At 41.6% G+C, this 22,434-nt stretch overlaps 1 protein-coding gene across 1 annotated transcript in view; it reads right to left on the reverse strand.

The window, feature by feature from the left end:
- Positions 1-839: 839 nt before the first annotated feature.
- MAGI3 (membrane associated guanylate kinase, WW and PDZ domain containing 3) overlaps positions 840-22,434 on the reverse strand; it is a gene marked incomplete at its 3' end in the record, with an annotated part of 48,934 nt that continues 27,339 nt past the window's right edge. The window contains exons 3-18 of the mRNA XM_066336001.1: positions 22,104-22,223; positions 20,478-20,687; positions 19,013-19,187; positions 18,135-18,214; positions 16,646-16,703; positions 15,508-15,602; positions 14,712-14,900; positions 12,726-13,325; positions 11,679-11,710; positions 9,765-9,909; positions 9,242-9,333; positions 7,353-7,545; positions 6,450-6,635; positions 4,509-4,694; positions 1,045-1,138; positions 840-960 (exon numbers count right to left, since the gene is read on the reverse strand). Coding sequence (XP_066192098.1) covers positions 840-960; positions 1,045-1,138; positions 4,509-4,694; positions 6,450-6,635; positions 7,353-7,545; positions 9,242-9,333; positions 9,765-9,909; positions 11,679-11,710; positions 12,726-13,325; positions 14,712-14,900; positions 15,508-15,602; positions 16,646-16,703; positions 18,135-18,214; positions 19,013-19,187; positions 20,478-20,687; positions 22,104-22,223 — 2,576 coding nt within the window. The remainder of the gene's footprint in view (positions 961-1,044; positions 1,139-4,508; positions 4,695-6,449; positions 6,636-7,352; positions 7,546-9,241; positions 9,334-9,764; positions 9,910-11,678; positions 11,711-12,725; positions 13,326-14,711; positions 14,901-15,507; positions 15,603-16,645; positions 16,704-18,134; positions 18,215-19,012; positions 19,188-20,477; positions 20,688-22,103; positions 22,224-22,434) is intronic.

The following is a 22,434-nucleotide window of genomic DNA, read 5'->3' on the forward strand; positions in this document are numbered from 1 at the left end:
AAAAAAAAAAAAAAAAAAAAAAAAAAAAAAAAAAAGAAAAAAAAAAAAAAAAAAAAAAAAATAAAAAAAAAAAAAAAAAAAAAAAAAAAAAAAGGAAAAAAAAAAAAAAAAAAAAAAAAAAAAAAAAAAAAAAGAAAAAAAAAAAAAAAAAAAAAAAAAAAAAAAAAAAAAAAAAAAAAAAAAAAAAAAAAAAAAAAAAAAAAAAAAAAAAAAAAACAAAAAAAAAAAAAAAAAAAAAAAAAAAAAAAAAAAAAAAAAAAAAAAAAAAAAAAAAAAAAAAAAAAAAAAAAAAAAAAAAAAAAAAAAAAAAAAAAAAAAAAAAGAAAAAAAAAAGAAAAAAAAAAAAGAAAAAAGAAAAAATAAGAGAGAGAGATGAGAACCTGTAGGCAGATTTAGCCTTCTGTTTTTCTAGAAAAACATTTCAATATTTCTACATTTTGAGCATTTAAACTGCATTCATCCCAACTCTGGGGCAATTCAGGGTAATGGTTTTAATGTAAGTCTAAACATTCAGAACATCATTCCTTCTAAGTCTGAGATAGGCACAAAATTCTTGGAGAAACTTTGCCAAAGGGTCTGTAGTCGCTCCATCACAATCATTTTGTGTTTCTTTCATAACTATAATGATTGTTCAACTACCCTAAGGAGATAATGGCAATTAAGAGCAAAAACATTCTGTGAGACACCTTGGTACATTCTTATACACAACTGTTCTACCCATATCCAACAGGGAAATGTTTTAATGTTCTGCTTTTGAGAACTCTGCGGCAATGTCACAAGAGTGCTTCGATGGATGAGTATTCCTTATGTCTCCACATACTGTGGATGGATTTTTGTACCTGGGAATGACGGCTACCAACACCTGAAGCAGTGTCTGACTGTGCCATGTGCTTGTGCTCGGGCCAGGGCTGCCGGTAACTACTACCAACTTCTTTTCCAGTTTCACCTTCTGTAGTTCCCCTACGGTGAAAGGATGTGGATGTTACCTTCACATTAATCCCTCTAGTCAAGCTTTTCTCACCATTCCCAGCCCCATTTCCCAACCTGTCAGGGTTGATCGGTGCCAATCCCAGTGGTCGGTGTTGTGGGGCAGGGCTCTGCTTGGCCGAGTTTGTTCCTGATGGAGGACCACGTTGCTCTAAAATCCAAACAACATTAATAGTCACAACTTCACAAATCTACAGCCAGGACAATGGTCACCACCAGTGCTGGGGCTACTGCCGCCAAGGAACTGCAGTTGTGACACCTTGAGATGGGCTGAGCTGAGCTCATGCGGGCACAATAGAGAGATTTTCCAAGCCAGGAACACAAGTACAGCTCATTAGCTCCATGGAATAAATTATTAGGAAATTTATTCTTTATTTTTATTCTTTTATTCTGCTTTTCCTCAGGAAATACCAACAGAATTGGATGGATCCTAACAAGAACAGAAGGGTTTTAGCCTGTTTGCAACTTGACAAACACCACAGAGGATCAGCGTTGATCAGATCCATGAAATTGGTTCAGAGATTCAGTATCATAAAATTTTAAAAAGATATTAAGAACAATGTCCATTTGAGAAACACCCCTCTGTAAAGGTAAGGGACTGCAGGAGAAATGGGGATTTGGAGGTGAAGACCCTATCAAAGAAAGGGAAATTGCCAAGTGATTTAAGGCACAACAGAGTTTTCCACTGCCCAGCTCCAGGCAAGGTGAGGAACTGGTCCCACAGCCACACTGGGCGGAGGAGTTCACTGGCAAGCAATCAAGAGGAAATTTCAAGTGTTTTGCCTTCTCCCTAAGTTAAAAATGAGATTTTAATAAAACCATTTAAAATAGCTTCCTATTGTTTTCCCCTCCATGGAAAACACTGTTAGCGTGCATTTTACAAAAAATCCAGTGAATTTCTGGAAAAAGCACCATGACATACTCACTTAAGAATAAAGAACCACAGTCTATGCAAAAAGCTGCCTCTTAGCTAGAACCTTATGGCAACCAATGGCAAGCAGCTGCCTAAGATGGACTTTTGTGCTCAAATATAAACTAGTAAGTCCCATCCTCGAAAGGGGTTAAAAAAAAAAAAAAAGTCATTCCCAGCACCAAAACTAGAGATGTTCCAACCCCCTTAGGTGCAGCACATTACTGCACTTCTTAATTAAGAATGAACAAATTCCACTAAAATAAAAAAAGACTCAAGATTGTTAAGGGAAGGGAAATCTAAAGCATCTTACACTGAGTTTCTTAGGTATGTGAGACCTCCCGAGCCCTCCACAGAACTGCTTGATGCTGTTCCCCATGACATGCCTTAAAGAGGTTTTTCTCTAGAGACAAAATGTCAACTTTTGCTCCTGGTTTATCCTCAGATTTTTAATTTAGAAGCATAGGCAAGAAAAACGCCATCTGTTTGTACAAATCCCGCAGCCCTCTCTGCAGCCTCCTCTTGTGTGTTCCCAGTTAATACATGACAAAAGCTGACAGGCTCTTGCTTTTGTGAAAAATGTTAAAGAATCTTTTCTGGCGCATGAAGGGAATTAATTTATTCCCATGAAAAGCAAAGATCACAGGTCTCCGAAAGCCTGAGGGGAGGGAAGCGGAGCAGGCAGAGGTTTTTTCGCCACTCTCAGAGGACAAAGCTGGGGAACAGCAAACTCCATCAGGGTTCCTGCCTTCTGAGGCTCAACAGCTTCTAGCAAAAGGGCTTTTTGTGTTTTTGGAGCTGTATCCTGGATTTTCCTGGGTGTGAACCAGCCCTGAGAGGCTCATCTCTCTCTCTGAGTGCCTGAAGCCCTGACTCACCCACAATGCATGCTGGATTCCCCCGCCACACAGGCTTCTACTGTGAGCTAAACTCTCTTTCTTCAGCTACATCAAGGGGAATTCTGAAACAGAGATATATTCCTGCTCCTGTGGAACCGGTTCTGCTTCTTTCTCCTTCACTGTCAAAAAATTCTTTGCATCTGAAACACAACAACTCCAGCTCCTCTGGAGCCATGCATTTTTTTTTTTCTGACTGATCTTCACTCTGGTTTTACCACCTGCTACTGAGGGCTTCTTTCCTCTCTTTGTTGAGTCCCCCCAGGTTCTGGTTTTATCTCTGTATTTTCGCTTCAAATCTGTAATTGAGGCAGTGGGAAAGGTATTCACACAGAGTCCATGTAAGGTCATGCATAAATAATGGGTAGAAATAGGATATTCAGAAAACTTCAGAAAACTTAACCCAAACCAGTCTAGATTTAACCCAAACAAATCTAATTCAACCAACTCAAACTTCAGTTGCTTTATAAACATCACCCATGGCAACTGCTTTGAAGTGTGTCCCTTCAAACTGGAATAAAGCAGATTTGATAAAAAAAATCTTAATAGAAAAATAACTTACAGAGGTCTCTGTACTTCAAGCATTAACAAAAAGGAACATCAAGTCTTTGAAATCCTGTGTTACAGGCTGAGATGGAACATTAAATATTTGCAATGAATGTGAAATTAGAAATCCATCTGCTGGCTTTATTCACAGCCTGGCTCTAGGTATTTCTTATTTAAAAGGTGAAGAAAACCAACTTTCTGACAAAATAATGATAGGGAGTTTAATTAAAACCATAAGCAGCACTCAAGAAAAATCCAGGATGGGAAAACTGCTTTTCTCTCCAAATTACTGGATTTTATATATTTTCTTTTTTGTCTAGAAACAATACCACAGTGCATGCAGTGTTATATGGGAGCTGTCATTAAGTCATAGTCTCTGAAGTTGGGACTTTGCAGTCTCTAGGACTCCTTTTGCTGCCCAGGTGACACAGAGGGTTTTGCAGGTCCAAGATTGGCAGGAAAACCCTGTCAAGGTTTTCTTCCCATGTGGTGGGATGTCATCCCGTTCCAAAGGGGAGCTGTGGCAGACAGAACTGTAGCATGCCTCTGTTGCAGGGATGCAGCATTAGGGAATCTGCATCTTTTAATGAAGGAGAAAGCAAAAACTCAGGGCTTAAATGGAGAGATTTGAAAAGCAGGAGTCGCTTAGAGCAGGGACAGAGCATCCTGGCAGCACCAGCCTCATTGAGAACAGAGCTACAGCAGCACGTGCAGCAGCAAGAGCCAGGCCCTGAGCTGGGGTGAGAAGATTTTATCACTAAGCGTCCTTCTGTGACTGCTGCAGCCCCCTGAAGAGGGGTCACTTCTCTTTGGCTGGAGAATACAAGGTCTGGACGTTTGTATGTCAGCAGCACTATCTCACACATGAGAACTTCTCTTGCTCCTCATTGCATTGTTAATACTTCTAGCTTCTTTTTGGGTACAACCACCTTGTTATAGTAGCTCTCTCTCTCTGTCCCACCTGCCTTCAGCTCTTCTAGAGTGAACACATGAGCTTCCAACTTAGTCAACTTCCAGAAGCTCATGATCCCCATGGGTCCCACCCAACTCAGGGTATTTTAAGATTCACTCTCCTTAATTTCCAAACATCTTCAAATACTCCACTTAAGCCAATAAACTTCATCAGTGATAAATACCTAACTTTGATAGTGTAGTGGCACCTTCCTTACCTTCCTCAGCCACCACTGTGAGGGTCACCACGCTGCCTGCATCCTTGATGAGCTGCATGATGCTGTCAGGGGAAAGCTCCACGATGGACTGGCTGTTTACCGCTGAGATTCTATCACCCACCTTCAGCTTCCCACACTGGTCAGCCGGGCTTCCCTCGATGACCCGCTCGATCTTGTGAGGAATCACTAGGAAACAAAAACAGGCACAGCAACACTGTAAGTATTCACAGAATTATGGAATATCCTGAGTGGGAAAGGATCCACAGGAATCAAAGTCCAACTCCTAGCCCTGCACAGGGCAACATCAAGAATCCTACCATATGCACATCAGATAAGCATCACATAGACCCAGAATTGTCAGTCACAGAATCAAAACGTGCTGAGTTGGGGGGACCAACAAGGATCGTCAACTCCTGGCACTGCAGTGGATGTCCCAAAATCCAAACAAATCCCACCCTGTGCCTGAAGAGCATTGTCCAAACGCTCCTTGAGCTCTGACAGCCTTGGGCCTGTGAATGCTTCCCAGAGGAGCCTGTTCAGTGCCCCACCACCTTCTGGGGGAAGAAGCTTTTCCTAATATTCAACCTAACTCTCCCCTGGCACAGCTCCAGCCATTCCCTTGGTCCTGCCACTGATCATTAGAGAGCAAAGATCAGTGTTCGTGCCTCCTCTCCTGCTCCAAAGAATGGCATTGCTTGTACAGGATCAACCTGTAAATAATGAGGAATGCTTCACTGTGAGTGAATGGACTCGTCAGCCCAATAGCACGGCCTTGTCACATACAGGGTGTTGTGCCTGAAGAAAAAAATAGGGAGGAAATGGGTCACATGTGCAAAGGGGTGAATGAGAATGTGCAGCCCCAGAGCGCACCAGATCAGTTGGTTTTACCATATATAATGTAGCTTTCCATTTCATGCATCGACCCTGATGGACGCTGTGGGCTCAGAGAGAGTTACAGCCATCCACTGTAATGCAGAAATTAGGATACATGGGCAAATGTATCTTCCTACTTGCAAACAAAAATTAACCCTAAAACATACCTAAAAAATACATCAAACTTCATCTGCCAAGGACTGACTCAGTCACGTGAGGACCTGAGCAGGGAGCCTGTGCAAAGCCATTAAAGGTGCTACACCAGCTCTGCACAGACCTGACCACTTTTCCTGGTCTCTGAGATGAACATGCACTTGTAATAACTGTCCCAAATGTCTTCCAGCTCTCCTGGCTTGGTTCCCTCAGTTCACCCCAGAGTGACATCGTGCCCTGCACAGACTCTTCCAGAAGCCAGAGCTATAGGGCCAGAACAGACAGAATGTAGAAAAGAAGAAATGTTATGAGAAGTAAAAGGAAAAAAGACTGTTTACAGTTCCTTTCCCAGAGATGATCACAGATGCAGAACTAGAGACAACTATGCCCAAGCCACGTCCGTATCTCACAACTGCCACACCAGACCAGGCTACTTCTTGATTTTGATGATCTTCCTAGACAAACACACTCAATGATGCTAACAACTTCATTGCTTTCCACCAAATACTGTAGACTCTACTTCCTCAGATCCTCAAAATAAGAAATTGTACCTGATTAGGTAATGTAAAGCCAAGGTTGAAACTAACTATGCTTCCATAAAAAGCCAATGAATTAATGCAACATGACTACGGCTTCACAAATATCTACATCCCAAAAATGCTGCTCTGAGATAAGCGCACACTCTGGGTATGCATCGTGTGGGATATAAATTCCCTGTTCCCCACTTACGTCACAGCTGGGTGAACAAGAGCATATATATGAAGCAAGACACATCAAGACTCAGCTGGCTGGGCTGTGCAAATGTGAGTGAAAGCTGACTATGACAGAAGCACTACCATTGCACAGGAAGGGACATCCCTAGAGAAGCTGCAGTGAGGCCAGGCAGGGGCAGAGCCATCAGGACATGGCACTTACCCCCAGGAGGAGGTTTGTTCTTGGAGGTGAGGATGATGAAGCCAAATCCTTTGTTCTCCTTCCACTGCAGGCGGACGTCGTAGACCTCTGGGCATGGTTGGTTGGCAAAGTCGACACGGTTCAGCCGGGGAGAGCTGTTCTGTGTCAGAACAGGCTGTGGCTCCTCCTCCTCTGCCTGCTTTTCCCCTTGCAGGGAATGGACAAACAACTAATAAGGAACAATCAGTCACACCAATAAAGTTCAGCACAACCATGAAGCTCAGCTGTCAGTGCCAGCATGAGGTGGTAACAGCAGTTGCTAATCAGAGCAGGGGGCCCTTGTCAGCTGTAAATCCCACCCCAGCTTTGTCATTCATGGAGCCACAGACTAATCTTCTCTAAACTGTTGATCTGGACACTGATCTAGAACTGCAGTATCTCAAGATCCTGACCTGAAACAGCTCTCGTTTGAATACAGTTAATCTTGCTACACACTGATGCCAAAAGACTTGAGAATACACCACACGGAAGGTGCCCCTGCCCATGGCAGGGCATGGGACGAATAGAGCTTTAAATGTCCCTTCCAACCCGAAGCATTCTGGGATGCTGAGACAAGAGACTGCATTATTATGCAATTTCCACAGCGCTAATGGCTGTTCTACCTACTACCTGCAAAAAAGGCTGAAGAAATCATCCCTGCATCATAATTTTCAGAGCCTTACCTGTGCAAGCAGCGCAAGCTGGTGAGCAACAGAATCCAAGCTTATTAAATTCTGCTTTTCTCCATTTAAGAGTTATAGCTGACCCTCTTCAATCTCACACTGCTCAGCCCCAGTGCAGTAATTAAGTTCCAGAGCAGCTTCAGTGGATTTGATTACAAGCCCTAAGTGCTCTGCCTTAGGTGTCTGGCAAGCAGACACCTACCACTAAAGAAGATCTTCCTCTGGACAGTGAGCAGCACCTGCCCATTCCGTGCAGCACTAGTCATTAAATCCAGAACTTGCTTGTGGGACTTCCCTTTCACAGGCACTCCGTCGATGCACATCAGCTCATCTGCTGCACGCAGCCTCCCATCCTTTTCCGCTGCTCCCAATGGGATTATGGCTCCGATATAAATCTGTGAGCAGAGTCCAGGGGTTTGAACAAGAACATGAATTCATCAGAACACACAGTGGTTAGAATGCAGGTGAATCTGTGCAGATGAGGTCTTCTGGGAAGACTCCTTTTTAAAGAGTACCTCACTCTGCAGCTGTAGCAGAAAATGCGACCAGCAAGTGTACTCCGCATAAGCTGATCTAGTGGAGACAATCTGGAGTCTCAAAGCATTCACCAAACACTTCAAAAATCTTTAATCCGTTTTTTTTTTGTCAGTTCTGCTCTCTTGAGCATGTCTGTCAGTTTATTAAAAAGCTCAGCTTTTGAAATGAGCACATGCTGTGTACTTATTATATATACGATTTCCTAGACATTAATGACACAAAAGCCTCTGACATTTGCTCTACTTCATTTTTTTTACCAAGACTGAGGTAGAATGATTGGGGAAGAAATAAAAGCTTTTGAACTAATTTAAGTTTATTTTGGAAAAGTTGTTTATAGACAGTTCCACACTTCAAGTTGCTTCAGTTGTCAGCTTTTTGGTAATTAGATAATGAATTCAAACACCATCAGTTCTGCCTACCCTCACCTCAAAATGTCCTACTAAATATAACACAGAGAAGAACAGCACACTCTATTTCATATGCTAGGTTCACTTTCAGATTCAATGGAAGATTAAGGCTAACTACAGCTAGTGCTGCTAGAGGTTAAGCAATGGTGGGCAGCTCATCAGTATACAGCACTCGAGACATCAGCTCCACACTTCCGAATGGCTATGGCTGTTATGGAAACAAAACACCAAAAATGCTATAAAGTGCAACAGAAGTAACATTCTCTGGGTTTGCACTTTATTTTAAGTGCATGTTAGAGGGGGGAATTAAGAAAAAAAGGCTAGCACTGGATCACAGCTGGGAATGGAAAAACTGAACTCCTTCTCTGCAATCGGACGAGTCTTTGCAGATCTATTCCAAAAGCTTTTTCTCTCCACTTAACAGCTTAAAGAAACGTCCCTGGTATATAGTGCAAGTCTTAGTGCTTCTTTCCAGAGAGAAATGTATATGCATGTTTAAAAATAGAGGAGAATCTCCTAAAACCTGCCCTTGGAGAACGGACCATGCAGGGGTGTCTGTACTGGCATTTGCCCAGCTGCCTCCAATGCAGTGCATGCTTAAAAATCCAGTTGAGAATCAGGGAATAAAAGGGCTGTGTGTCACCATCTCAAACCTCAATTCACTGGGCTGCAAGAACAGGAACAGCCTAATGAAATTTTGACAGAAGGAGCAACTGCTTCCTTCCACTCAGTTGCTTCCCAGGATGAGTTGCTGTGCACAGCACACCAGTTGTTGAATCCGGGCACATCTTGTGCCAAGGCCACCACTGGGATCAGGTGACAATTGGCAAAAGCTGGGCACCAGCATGTCCCTTCTGAGGGCACCGAGACACAGCAACAGCTGTAGAAACACCACCAGTGTCCTCAGCCCAACAAAAAACTTCAGCCAAGTACGGGCTCAGTAGCAGGAGGGGCACAGAACTTTGGAGACCGGAGTCCACAATGAGGGGAAAAGATAGAAGTAATCTGGACCAGTTTCTCATCTCTGAAAGATTGGTAGCGAATTCATCAATTTTGCCATCACTGAACTGCCTGGATAGGATGACGGGAAATGAGGATGACAGAGTGGGATCATTCCAACAGCAGTATTATAAGCAGTTTCACTTACAGGCTGATCCGGTCCGTCCCCTCCAAGCACCCGGAAACCAAAGCCTGATTCTTGTTTTCTCAGGAAAACGTCTAAATCTCTTGTATTTGGAGCTAAGAAAAAAAAAAATAGTATTTCAAAACATGTAAGGAGCTATTTTGGATTATGCTTTGGCGGTACACTGAGTTTTCCAGTGGCAAAACACAGACACCAGAAATCACAACTACATCTGCACAGTGGACCAAGAAAAAAGCCAGTCTCTGACACAACTCAGAGCTACTTTTATAAGCAGGTCTGCTCCAGTTTACTTCAGAACCACCCTTGAGATTATTTCTGGAATTAACCGCTTTACTGAAAACATGGTTGAAATATGTTTTATCTTTTTGTTTTTCTGATTATTGTTTGAATTATGCATTACTTAAAATGTTTTATCTGCAGTAGGTTAACAAACTCAGCAACAGTCTCCATAGTTTTACTGCACATACACCAGAAGAAAAAATTCCTTCATAATGGAATAATTTCAATTTGAAGATGATGTACTTACGTTTGTCCTCATAAATTATCTTAGACTTCAGGTAGACTTCGGAAGGGTCCAGTTTAGGAGAGCCTGGTCGCACAGCAGAAGGCGGGAAGGGCATCGGCTGCGGAATGGTATCGCTGACAGCTTCCAAACTGTCCTGCTTGTCCTTCTGAAACAGCTCACAGACACAAAATCCATCTTAAATAAAGGCATGACTACGCTTGTGGGTGCAAAGACAATGAACACCATGCAAAAGAAAAACACAGGAAGAAAGGAACAAATTTACAGCTTTTCCAGTGGGTGTGTCTGAACCAGAGTTACAGAAGTCTTCCTCACTGGTACATGAATTTCTGCTGGAGGCTAGTCTTGGATAGGGTTTGAAGTGAGTGATGTTCAGAGAGGAGCAAAGCCGGGCAGATGCTAGTGGCTACCAACACATGGGAAGAAGCGGGGCATAAAGGACAGATCACGTTTGGAGAAGAGACCGAATCCCTGTCAGGCACCTGCCAGGTTCTGGACCAGAGTCCAGCACCATGGGTGCATGCTGCTCTACAGGCACTGCCTCCTGTTCTCTGCCAAGCTCCTCCCCACAAGCACCAGAGGTGCTCCCAGCATGTGCTGTTTGCTGGAACAATACACATACAGTTCAGGAGGACACACCTGGGTAGCGTGAGGTATTAACAACTCACTATTTGCCTTTTCATGATCTGATAGCTGCAACACTCATGGGGTATGGGCACCAAACATCCTTGTGGTCTCTTATCTAAATTCCGAATCGATTATGCACTAACATAACTCTAAATACTTCTCCTGGGCTGAAACCTAGCCTGGAAAACTGGCATGTGGCAGTGCATCCTGAACCACAGCAGGAGGAGAACAGAAACAGATCTGCCCTTTCACCAAGAGCAGAAGAAACTGCCAAGAGCCATTCAGCAGTTTGACACTTCTTGTATGTTTATAAACACAAGAACTTGCCCTTTTTAAGTGAATTATTTTGCCACGCTGCTTAATGCCACTGATCATCGAGTGCTCTCTGGGCTGTTGCTCCCTTTAAGTGTGCTGGAATAGAATTCCAGTCCCCAAGTCCAAACTATTTTTAGCACATTGCCATGGGATATATGCTGACAGGGCCAGGGCCCTCCAACTGCAGGGATTTCTGCTGTGATTTATTCAGTGTGGGCAGCTGGATGCTTGCAAGGAACAGAATCTGAAGATCCTATTAAGCACTATTGTCTTTGAGCATGCTGAACATGTGTGCTTGTGTCATCCTACTGCTGGGATACAACTAAGGTTGCACTTAAACAGCAGGATAAAGATAGAAACAGAAGTTAAAGCTGTGTTCTGGTTAATGGGGTTTTCCTAAATTGCCTGGATGTGTTCTGTAAAAGAAGCACTTTTAAAGAAGTATCTGTGTTCGACCAGCCTAATTTACAACAAACCTTCATAATAAACATAAGCATTTATATCAACATTATTAAATCAGAGGTTGTTTTATTTAGACCAAAGATTCTTTACTGAGCTAATAGATATTAAATATGCCTCGACAGATAACTTCCAAGAGCAATGAGTATCGAGCTAGGAATGTACAGCTCCATAGAGATTTGCTGAAAATATGGATCCAAAGATAAGCATTTCCAGAAGGGAGCACCAACCAGTCCATTAATTCTGTGAGAGGACTGAGATGAATCAAAGGATCATAAACTTCCTTTAGATATCCCATATCATTTTTATAATTAGCAATGAAAAAACCAGATACTGTATTTTGTTTCCCTTTCAATGCGTACTCTGACAGCAGCTACTTGGACACAGAATTTAGGCCTACCAAGCAGATGTGGTTTTGCTAAACTATCTTGCAGGTTATCACAGGCACTAAAATCCAGAGGAAATGAGATTACAAAGCAGGTCAGAAACCAATTTAAATACATCAACAATACTCACTCCTTTGGCAACTTTAGTAGGTGAGGGTGGACCTGAAGAAAATGAAATGTAATTTTAATAGCAGGTTGCAAGAAGTTTCAACAGCATTACAGCAATTTAATCAGCTTCTCCTGGGGTGAAAATAATAGCGGTTGATTTACTGTGCCTTTAAATGATAAAGTGACCAAAACCATCAGTTTAGAGAAGTCTCAATTAGAACTGAAAGCTACACGACAATGAAAAATATCTATTTCTCTTTTTCCTAGAAGCTGGTCAGCCAAGTCATCCCACAGTTCATGGGATAAGGAGACTTATGAATTTGTCTGAAGGAAATTTACTTGCCACAAATAAACCTAATCATTTCCTTAGCTGACAAAGCAATAGTAGCATTTATACAGAAAAAGATCCGGAGACTTTTGTAAATGCCAGTGGCTGAAGTCAGTGTTACAACAAGGCCTGAAGGGACACTGAGCAGCCACGAGCTGCTTCATAATCCATTCAGATTCAGCTTACTTTGAAAGACATGCACTATCTACTACAGTTTTTGGGGAGAAGATGCATTCTGGTCTGTGACTGACAATCAAGCAAGAGGTATGAATATGCAAAGGAAAAATCAGAATTTTTTTCTGCTATTCCCAGTGATCAGCCTCACCTCTTTGCTAATGCTTCCATCTCCTGCGATCCTCTGTTCGTTACAGACACAATTACTGGAATACATTTGGAGAACCTCACAAAACTCAGTCCATCATATGCTTTCATTATACTGGAGACCACATGTTTGCTTTAGCACTCCCCAGAGACTTGGAAGAGACAGTGCATAAACATATCACCATGTAATTTTTGAGCAAGAAAATCTGAAGAAAAAACCAACTGAAACCCCAAACAAAATCCCAGGAATGCACTCTCAGCCTAAATACTCAGGGCTATAAATCAAACTTAGAACATAATGGCTCAGAGGTATAATGAGTTGCTGCTTAGCTGTCAAGACTGGACACTATTTAGGTACCCCACTAAAACAGGACTTTAAAAAGCTTATAACCAACATGACAACTGCAATTTTGTCTGTACCTCCTCTTAAGATAAGCAGGGGCACCTCTGCTCCTACTGGAAACTGCTTGAGCACCTCCACCACCTGCAAGTGGGTCAAGTTCTGCACATTCTGATGGCAAATCTCCTTGATGACGTCCCCTTTCTGTAGGCCTTGGCACCACTGGCTGTCCAAAATCATCTTCACCTTCTGGCCTGTGGGACTATCTGCAATGGCAAACCCAAAGCCTTTAGGCCCTTTCACCAGAGGGATGGTGACCAGCTCTGGTTGAGAGCCTCCTGAGGAGGCAAAGGAGACCCTCTGCTCTGCTGAATCCACGTAAGGGCCATTCAGGCGACTGTTGACCAACATTTTCCCATTCTGGCCCAACATAACTGTTCCTGCTACTAAATCTTGACTGGACACGGAAGCATCACCCTTGGCCACCGGCGGGCTGTTAATGACAGGTGTGGCTGTCACGATATCCACCACAGGGTCTTCGTTGTCATCAGGAAGAGGGTACCCACGACATAAAGTCATGTTCACATACTGATTGATGGGAATGAGCTGAAACATCTGGACAACATCTGCATGGGTATGGCCAAGGACACAACTTCCATTTATGTCCACAATGACGTCACCTGTAACAAAAGAAGGTTCGACAGTGTCAAAAACAGAAGCAAAACCTTCAACAAAAGCCTACCTTGAGGAAATCACAGCGCTGTCTTCAAACTGATAACTAGTGTCTGGGATATTACCTCATGGCTAATATTGCCAAAAAGCATGAAGGATTTCCTCTTTGCATTTATTCTATTTCATCTCAGGACACAGTGTGCTAAATATATAAAGTTTAATCTGCAGCAGATTTAAAAAATTATACTGTACAGCCATGGGAGATGAAGCAGAGCAGAGTAATGTGCTTGCACATTACAGCAAGCAGATGTCTTCTACTTAAATTCATATTGCACAGCATCCTAAACCCAATGAGGAATAAATCGGATTTTTTTGGCCGTGTGTTTATTTTAGGACTGGTTGAACTTAAGCTAGGACTGCATACACACACGCTCCATACTCATGTGCTACTGCCACATGTGGCTAATATTCTTGTGGCCATTTTCAAAATGAAGCAATGTGGATTTCAGATCCCAAAAACTTGTTTTGTGTTTTCATCACTTGGATGTGAAACTCTGCACGTGCGGTACAATATGCCCTGCAAACTGTCCTATCCCTTTAATGCCTAGGCATCAGTAACACAGCATCTCTCTTATTCCGTAAACTACAATCTGAATATCTGCACATCTTTTCATTACAACAGTTCAGCAGGACAGCTCTCATTTTTGCAGAGGTGTTCTGCAAAACAAGTTCTACAAACAAGTTCAAACACATCAGCAACAAAACAGGGAATTGTTCCATTGCGTAAGTAAATAGTATTATCATTCAAAGTATGAACTCTTCTACTCATTTGAAGAGTAAGAGTTTATGTTATACATAAAGAAGCATTTTGCCCCTAATATGCAAACTAGAGGTTATAATAATGTTCTAGGCAACTTAATTACGCATGTAATAACCATGAAAAAATGTGAAAGACTTCATGGATTGCAGGAACCCTCATCCATCTTCTCTCCTCACTCGTCCAGCTCAACAGGACTTTGCTTCCTCATTCTGGCTGTGGGTTTTTTTGCGGTTTTAATAATCGGTGTCATGGTCTTTAGTAGTAACGAGGCAAAACAGACCAGGATTCAAACAAATTATTTTCACTTTACTTATAGAGAGAGAAACCATTCTATGAATAAACATGAAGACAAGTGTCTCTGCTAAAGCAGAAGTACTGAAGTGCCCTTAAACTTGATCTTTATCTAGAATGTTGCTTTTATTCTTTTTCAGCCACTGCTCTGCACCTATCTTTCACAAATCTGAACGTATTTAATTTAGTGAGGATGTGGATGGAGTCATCCAACCCCTTGCAGCTCAGGATGTGCTCTCCAAAGTACCGCAGGAAATGGAACTTTATGGAAATAATACTTGACCTGGAGCAATTCTTCCATCTTGTGCAGCAGGTCCATCTTTTAACACATTCTTCACCTGGAGAAACTCGTCAGGCCTGTCCCCTCCAATTATTGTGAAGCCAAATCCCATGGTACTTTTTTTCAGGGTTGTTCTTATAAGTGCTCCAGTAAGCTGGGATGGATCTCGAGTGAAGACAGACGCCCCCGGTCCTTTGGAATTAGGGAATACAGAGACATGAAGACAGGAAATCAGGGTTAGTTCCAGTAAGTTTTTTGCTTATTTCTAAGGTGTCACGAAGATTATTGATTTGTTTGTTATTGGTCAGCTTCTGAAGCATTCTTAAGGGATAAAGCAAACAGACAGGAAAGTGCTACACTCATTTTCCAGCTGAATTCAGTGAACGGAAAAGAGCTTTTTTTAACAGATTGCAACAGAGCTGTATGCAAACCTCCCACCTCGAATTCCCAATTTTAATCCCTGAATACCAAGCTTAAAGTAGAACAAAAGCATTAAAACTCTAGGTGTGGTTTTACCTGCACTTCCAGATGGCTCTTTAAACCCTCCATATATTCCAAAGCTGTTTATTGACAACGAGCTTCAGAACAACCAAAATGATTTAAAAGCAGTCTTAGTGTCTCGGTTAAATTTTAACATGAAAAAAATCCTTCAAAAAACCCTAAACATCTCAGAGGGTAACACTGTAATGGCTATTAGAAAGACAAAGTTGATGCCCTGAGGAATTTCAGAACTGGGTTCTTATGAAGCATACTTGCAGATAAAGATACATGTGACGAAAACCACAATACTCAGTGATACCTGATTTCGAAGGGCCAGCATCGGTCTGTCCTAGCTGTTTTTTCCGTTTGGCTTCCAATACTGGATTTTCAAACTGAGTTTTCTGGTTAGTATGACTGCAGGCATACAAAAGGTATGTCAGGATTTCAACAGAAAACATTCTGACTATTTCCCAAAAAGACAACCCCAAAAAATACATCTACATACACTACCTTTTATTATGTCAGATGAATGCTCTGGAGAAATGAACAAAAAACTCTCATAACCAATAATGAAAGTATGCTTGTTCTTTCAGCAGCTTTTCTTCAGTTACTTTGAAGCAAATAAAATTTTACTCTCTTTAATCACTAGGTAGAGCTGTAATAGTTTAGAACTGAGCAAACCTGCTTTTCCTCTTCACCTGTAGTGTTTACAAACTCAGGCTTCAGCTCTTTCTTAGTAGATGTTAGAGAAGTACAGCAGAGGAGGGGAAAACCAACAAATTTGAGCATAATTCAAATACCTTGGCTTTGCAAAGTGAAAAATGTCTCCTTGTTCTCTGAAGCTACATTTTCAACTCTACCATTTTTCTTCTCCATGGTTAAGGAGAGATTTAATTTTCTCTGGCCTGAAGGAAATTCAAAAGAGCTCTTGCAGCAGTTTAGTGGTTATCGACTTGGCTCTTTGGAGACAGCGATGGTCTACAAATTATTTTTGCTCTTTTAAAGTTATCAGGTGCCACTCTTAAGTGACTGTTTTTGTTAAGCTAAGAAAAATTACATCAGCTCATTTCCATCTATAAATTATTTTGGTTGCAACTTGATTTCCTTCCCCAAATGAAAAGCACTACACTAAGATTTTAAGGTCACACCATAGATTTTCCCACATGCCAGTGCTACCAGAAGTTTGTGCCATGAGTTTGAGACCCCAGAACTCTTTTTCCCTGGATATATTTAACGGTTTCACAGAATCACAGAGTGGTCTGGACTGGAAGGAACCTTAAAGCCCATCCAGTTCCAACCCCTACCATGAGCAGAGATACCTTCCACTAGACCAGGTTGCTCCAAGCCCTGTCCACACTGGCCTTTTACTGCATTACAACCTCTGCTTACTGGATATCAAGTACTTGAGAATTTCATGCTCAATTTTTAAGTATGTCAAATCGATAATTAGCACTTACTCAACATAGTATGTCCCATATTGAGGGTCTTCTATTTTCTCCCATCCATAAGGAAGTTCTGCAATCAGAAAGACCAAGTTCTCCATTACAAGGGGAAACTATCCACAAATATCAGCGTTTTCACTAAAGAATACCTAGACTCATGAAAAATACGAGGAAAAAAATACAGGTCCCATTTTCTTCCCTGGTGAAAGGTAACAGCCTGTTCCAGGGAATCTGAAGCCCTGGAACTCTTACTCTTTCTTCCACTAAATTATGAGCCTTGTATTCAATGAAATCACACCACTTTAAGCATATAATGAAATTAAAGACCTGTTCGTACTGAAAATTACACGCAAAAGGCTCCTTTTTATGGCAAATTCAGCATCTGGTGAGAGGGTCACAGCAGCTAATGACTGTCTGAAGGTAACAAGCAGTTACCACAGAGGTCAGCTTATCAAATTGATTGTCCTAGCTATCTTGACCATGGAAATTTAAATATTAGAATAACAAATATAGTCAGCCAGACATTTTACGGATAAATTTGCCCTGCAATCTTGTTTAAGGTTGCCCCAAGTTTGACAGTAACAGGAACTTCCCTAGCATATGACAGCATGTTAGCCATTACTAATATCAGCATAGCTCCCCAGGGTCTGACTAAAGACCCGGTGGGTCTATTAATTTAAGTATTGTTCATTTGGATATCCTGCATCTCTGTTTAAAGTGTGCTCTTTTTATACTGTGGTGAGCTGCATGTATGCTTAATAAGCAGCAGTACACAGTCACGGCTCCAAGCTGGCTTCATTATGGATACGTGGCTGTAAGGCTGGGCAATTTTGGAGGTTGGCAGGTCATTCTGAGCCTCCTTCAGCTTTTGGAACATGTCAGACATTTGCTGAAGACAGAGCTACCCGACACTCTTTGCTAGCAGACTAAATCCCCCAGTTGTGTAGGAAATGGTTGCAGGAATTGCCTGGAGGCTACTGACCTGGAAGTCTTGAAGGCATTTAAATCAGTCAAGATTGTTCCTTTAGCTTCTGCATTCAATTACTACATCACATGCAATAGTTATCATTAGCAAGATGTATTTTGTCATATCTTCTTTGTTATTTCAATATTCTGTAACTTACAGACCTTCTCCTTCTGTCACATTCCACCTATACAACAGTTTCCAGTGAGATCATCACTCACATGCAGCCTTCTCCTTAAGAATGACACTTACTGGAACAAAACATTGCATATTATGCTCCAGAATGCAGATAAACCTTCCATTGAGCCAGATTTTACTACTCCAGGGAAAATACACCATGGACTTTCCAAGTCTAATGTAAATTCCTATTGGCACCGAATGGAAATAGCACTATGGTATTTCCTGAGCACTACGCTACCAGATCCAGATTCACATCTACCAGGGAGAAGCTACTACCACAGAAGTAATGGATTGTATCCAGCTGGAATAAACTCATATATTTATCAGTGACAGGTGACAAATGCATTGTGGACGTCTCACCTCCATCTTCACAATCTTCAGGAGCTTTGGCCTTCTTACAGAGCCGGGGATCAAGCCATGTGGTTGTCTTGGTGTTGTGACTATGAGACTATGAGGCAGAACACATGCCAGTGAGAGAATACCCTCACACTGAATAAACTTTGCTTCAAGTATTTACTGTTGTAGGAAACTGTAGACTTCAGATAATACAACCTTTATTTGTGCTTCAGTCACAAATACTAAAAAAAAAAAAAAAAAAAAAAAAAAAAGGCACCAGCACACTGGAGACTCTCCAGAGTACACGGGAAGTGTTAAGAGGCACAGATCCTCTCCCTAGCCCCCAAAAGCTCATGTGGGTATAGCAGCTGTTTCTACCTGATACGAAAAAAAAGTATTTTTAGCCTCCTAATATGCTTAATTCTCAGGAAGGTTTCTGTTTAATTTTTGCCTTAGAACATATAAATGAGGCAGTTTACCGTGTGCACACATGAGCTACTTTCCTATCCTGAGCTTTCATCTGGGCTATCTGTATTTTGAAACATACATTCCCAGCCAAAGATCACAAGCAGAGAATAAAGAATAAACAAATTCTCAAATTTCAGAGAAATTTGGTTTTCATGTTATACTTCACTTAGCAATACCCAGTCAGCTTGGTATTTGTGAAATACAAAACTTAAAACAAACAAACTGACTTCGCAGGTGGAACTATAAGGTTTTCCTGCACTATGGCAATTGTACGGAGTGTGCAACATTAAGGACTATGAGTAAGGATCGTAACAGTAGGAATATATTAAATTCCATAAAGAAATAGAAGGAGCAAGAGCAGAAGAGAGGTGAAAGAGCAGCTTTCCAGACTGCAGCCACCAGCACTTCTCTCCTCCAAGGAGCGAGTTACTCACTCGATGAAGTAGATCATGCCAGTGTCCGTGTAGGCCATTTCCCAGTTCTTGGGTACTGGTTCCAGGGTCTCATCCCTCGATAAATAATTTCTGAAGTCCATGTTGTTGCTTGTCTGGTTGTAGCTGGGAACAGGTTTCATCCAGTCAGGAGAATCTGAATGTTTTTCTTTGTTTTCTGCAGTTGTTCAGGGAAAGTGTTTGTCAGATGCTTATGTTGTTTCTCACAAAGAACCACCCTCTTAATCTGGCTACGAGTGGATGTCCCTGTCTGTGATGCGCATTTTTTCACTTTTTTTTTCAACTGTGAACTTTGAAAAGCTGACATGAAAATACTGAACTCTGCTCTTCCTCTGCCAAACAGAATTAACCTTGTATTATGTGTCTGAGCCTACTCTGAAAAATCAACACTGGCAGAAATCCAAGTTGACTACACTCTGCTGCTGTTTCTACACAGAGAACAGTGTTTGTAATGCCATAAAACAACTCAAAAAATCCTACTAATATTCCTCAAAAAATCAGAAGGAAATGTAGAGAAGACCCAAACTGCCAGTAAAATAAAAAACACCTTCCTACAAGCCACAATTAGGAAAAAAGTTCCCAAAAATCCGTGCAGGAAACTTTAAATAGAAGCCTCTACTCTTCAGAACCAAGCTTATGCTTGATATCCTCTGTGATGTGATGATGTCCTTGACCTTCACCCAACCACCAGCCTGACCAGTGGCCCCTCTGTGGTGTTGCCAGCCCTGAAGATGACAAGATTAGGTCAGGTCTGGTCAGTGTAACTCTGTCCTAAACAGTCACATACAGGATCAGCTGCAAACGCAATGTGACAGCTCCTCTCCAGCATCCATTTTCCTCCCTCCAGATGAGTAACCATGACTGCAAAAGGAAAAGGGCATCCTGCCAATCCCAGAAAGATCCTGCTGGACACCAATCCTGCTGGACACCACTTCGGCCTCAACACACTTGGCCCTGTTTCTCTCCACGAGCTCCCCCTCGGGTGGTTTCAGGCTGTGTGATAGCTCCCCTATGCAAAATCACCTGAAAATTTTACAGCATGAGCCAATGCTGCCCCTTAAACCAATCACTTCCCTAAAATCTCCTATGTACAAATTCAGTAATTGCCTCAAAATTCAACAGTAATGTTTGCAGGGTATGAATTCTACTCTGTGAAGGACCCTGTTATTTGAAGAGTGGACAAATTTTTCCTTCCCGCTCATGTAACTGGCCAATATCCAGCACCACATGTTCTTGACCAAGCAGTGCATTTTATGATGCAACTGCACATCTGGCTGGGAGAACAGCTGGTTCTTTTCAAAAGGTCATCTCAAAACCAAGTAGAAGCATCAGCCTGAATAGAAACAGCCTTCACACTTCACCTAAACTAAGGAAGCACGGATGTTATTTGTATAGTCCTTATCCATTCATACAATACTGCAGGGAATTTCTTCCCTTGTCAACCAACCTATCCCTCCGCTGCCATTAACTGCTTCCTTTTCCTCCTCTTCCTCCTCTTCAGGGAGACAACTTTCCATCCTTTGCATTTTGCTGACCGACGTGGTTCTTTTCCTCTGCGATTCAGTATCAAAATCATTGTCAAAAAGAACTTGATCCACTGGATCAGGCTGAAAGGGGCTGGGCTCTGCTGGAGGCTTTGGAGTACCATAAAAATTACCTGAAAATGAGACAGAAACCATGATCATTGAAGCACTGATACCTGCTGAAGTCACTGGCAGTGGCTGTTACCAGTTTAGTGCCCATGCAAACGTATTTTGTGAAAGTTTAAAGCCTCAAAAAAGACATCAGTGCTACCAAAATCCAACCAACAGTCAAAGCCTATCTAGTCACACACTGACTTTTTGACAATGCAGCACTAGCTGTCAGAAAACAACAAGTTAACTGAAAACTTTTATCCTGCTCTAAGTTTTCTAAAGAAATAGATGGACTTGTTACTTTGCCCGGAATTCACTAATACCCCATAAAGAGACTTAGGGAGCAACCTTAGAGGAGCAAAACAGTGAAAAGCAATTATTCTTACTCTACACACTAATTAACAGTGTAACAGAAATACCGAAGTCAAAAAGCAAATTCACTTTGTAGAGAAACAAAATATTTATTTCCATAAAACCAGTTAACAAGTAATCGATTTTTAACACTTGCAATTTTCTACTGACAATACACTTGCAAAACAAAGAGGTTGATATGGCTTAATCTAAAAATTATTTTTACTTCAGAAAAAGGAACACATTTTTCCTTTAATATTTCAATCTAAAACACAAAAGAATCATCTGCTGTTGTCTGGAAAAGAATTTCAGCAGTTGACCTCTCTCCTGACTGCTCATAGGATTTTTATTAGGGAATTGAGCACAAAGCAAGGAAGCTTCCCAAAATTCCTGCTGGGGTAACTTTTGGCACCTGGATATGGTTCTGACCATGTAAATAAATAAATAAAGAAAACTCTTCTGCTAATATCAGGCAAGGGCAAGGCTCAGAGAGGGGAGAGCCAGATAAAGATAAAGTGCAGCTCAGGAATAATAAAAAAAAATAACAGTTTAGCCTAAATTTGCTTAGGAGATTTCCACAGATGGGACAATATTAACAGATAGCATGGGATACGGAAGACAAGAGGCATAGAGACTTTCACAGGATTGCCTACTTTTTACATCTTTTCTTTTTGCACCATCTTCATTACAACGTTTTTCCTCACCAAATTTAACAAACCCAACTTTCCTACAGATTTGGACAATCTGGTCTAGTGCCGTTCAACTTCTCATTGGAAAATCCTTTTGTTTCCCTGCTGGGTCAGATTTTCCCTTGCCTTCTGTCCTTTTGATGCACACCTGAGAGGAGAACATGGCTCTGTTCTCTGAGGTTTACACAAAATTGACTAAATTCTCTTAAATTTGTATCAGGCACAGACAAACCTTTTCAGAATGCTTCCCAGAATGCAACAATGAAAATAATTGTCTCTCTACTACTGTCATGACCATCAGGTGAGCAGGAAAACTGGTACCACAAGGTGTTACACTTGGACTAAGCCCCAGTCGAGTACTGGGTCCTTATTCCATTCCATTAAACATCACCAACATACCATCATATGTTCCACTTTCTAGCAAGGCTCCACTTTCTTCCAGTGCCTTAAACTGCTCAACAGGAATGAAATTATAGTCTACCCCAGGGACCTCCCCATCTCTGGGAGCCCTTGTAGTACCTGCAAAGACAGAGAAAACACTCTTTTAAGAGCCTGTTACCAAATGCTGCCTGCTGCACCGTTCAGTAAAATACAACGTATTGTCAAGTCTTTATACAAAGATGATGTCACTCCAATAAAGAGTTTAAACAACTGCTGAGAACAATAGTGTATAAAAACTGAGCCAGTACCTTATTTAAGAACAACAGTTCTGGTATTTGGGGAAGAGGAG

This window comes from Sylvia atricapilla, chromosome 25 (assembly GCF_009819655.1).
Source record: "Sylvia atricapilla isolate bSylAtr1 chromosome 25, bSylAtr1.pri, whole genome shotgun sequence".
Classification (NCBI taxonomy): domain Eukaryota; kingdom Metazoa; phylum Chordata; class Aves; order Passeriformes; family Sylviidae; genus Sylvia; species Sylvia atricapilla.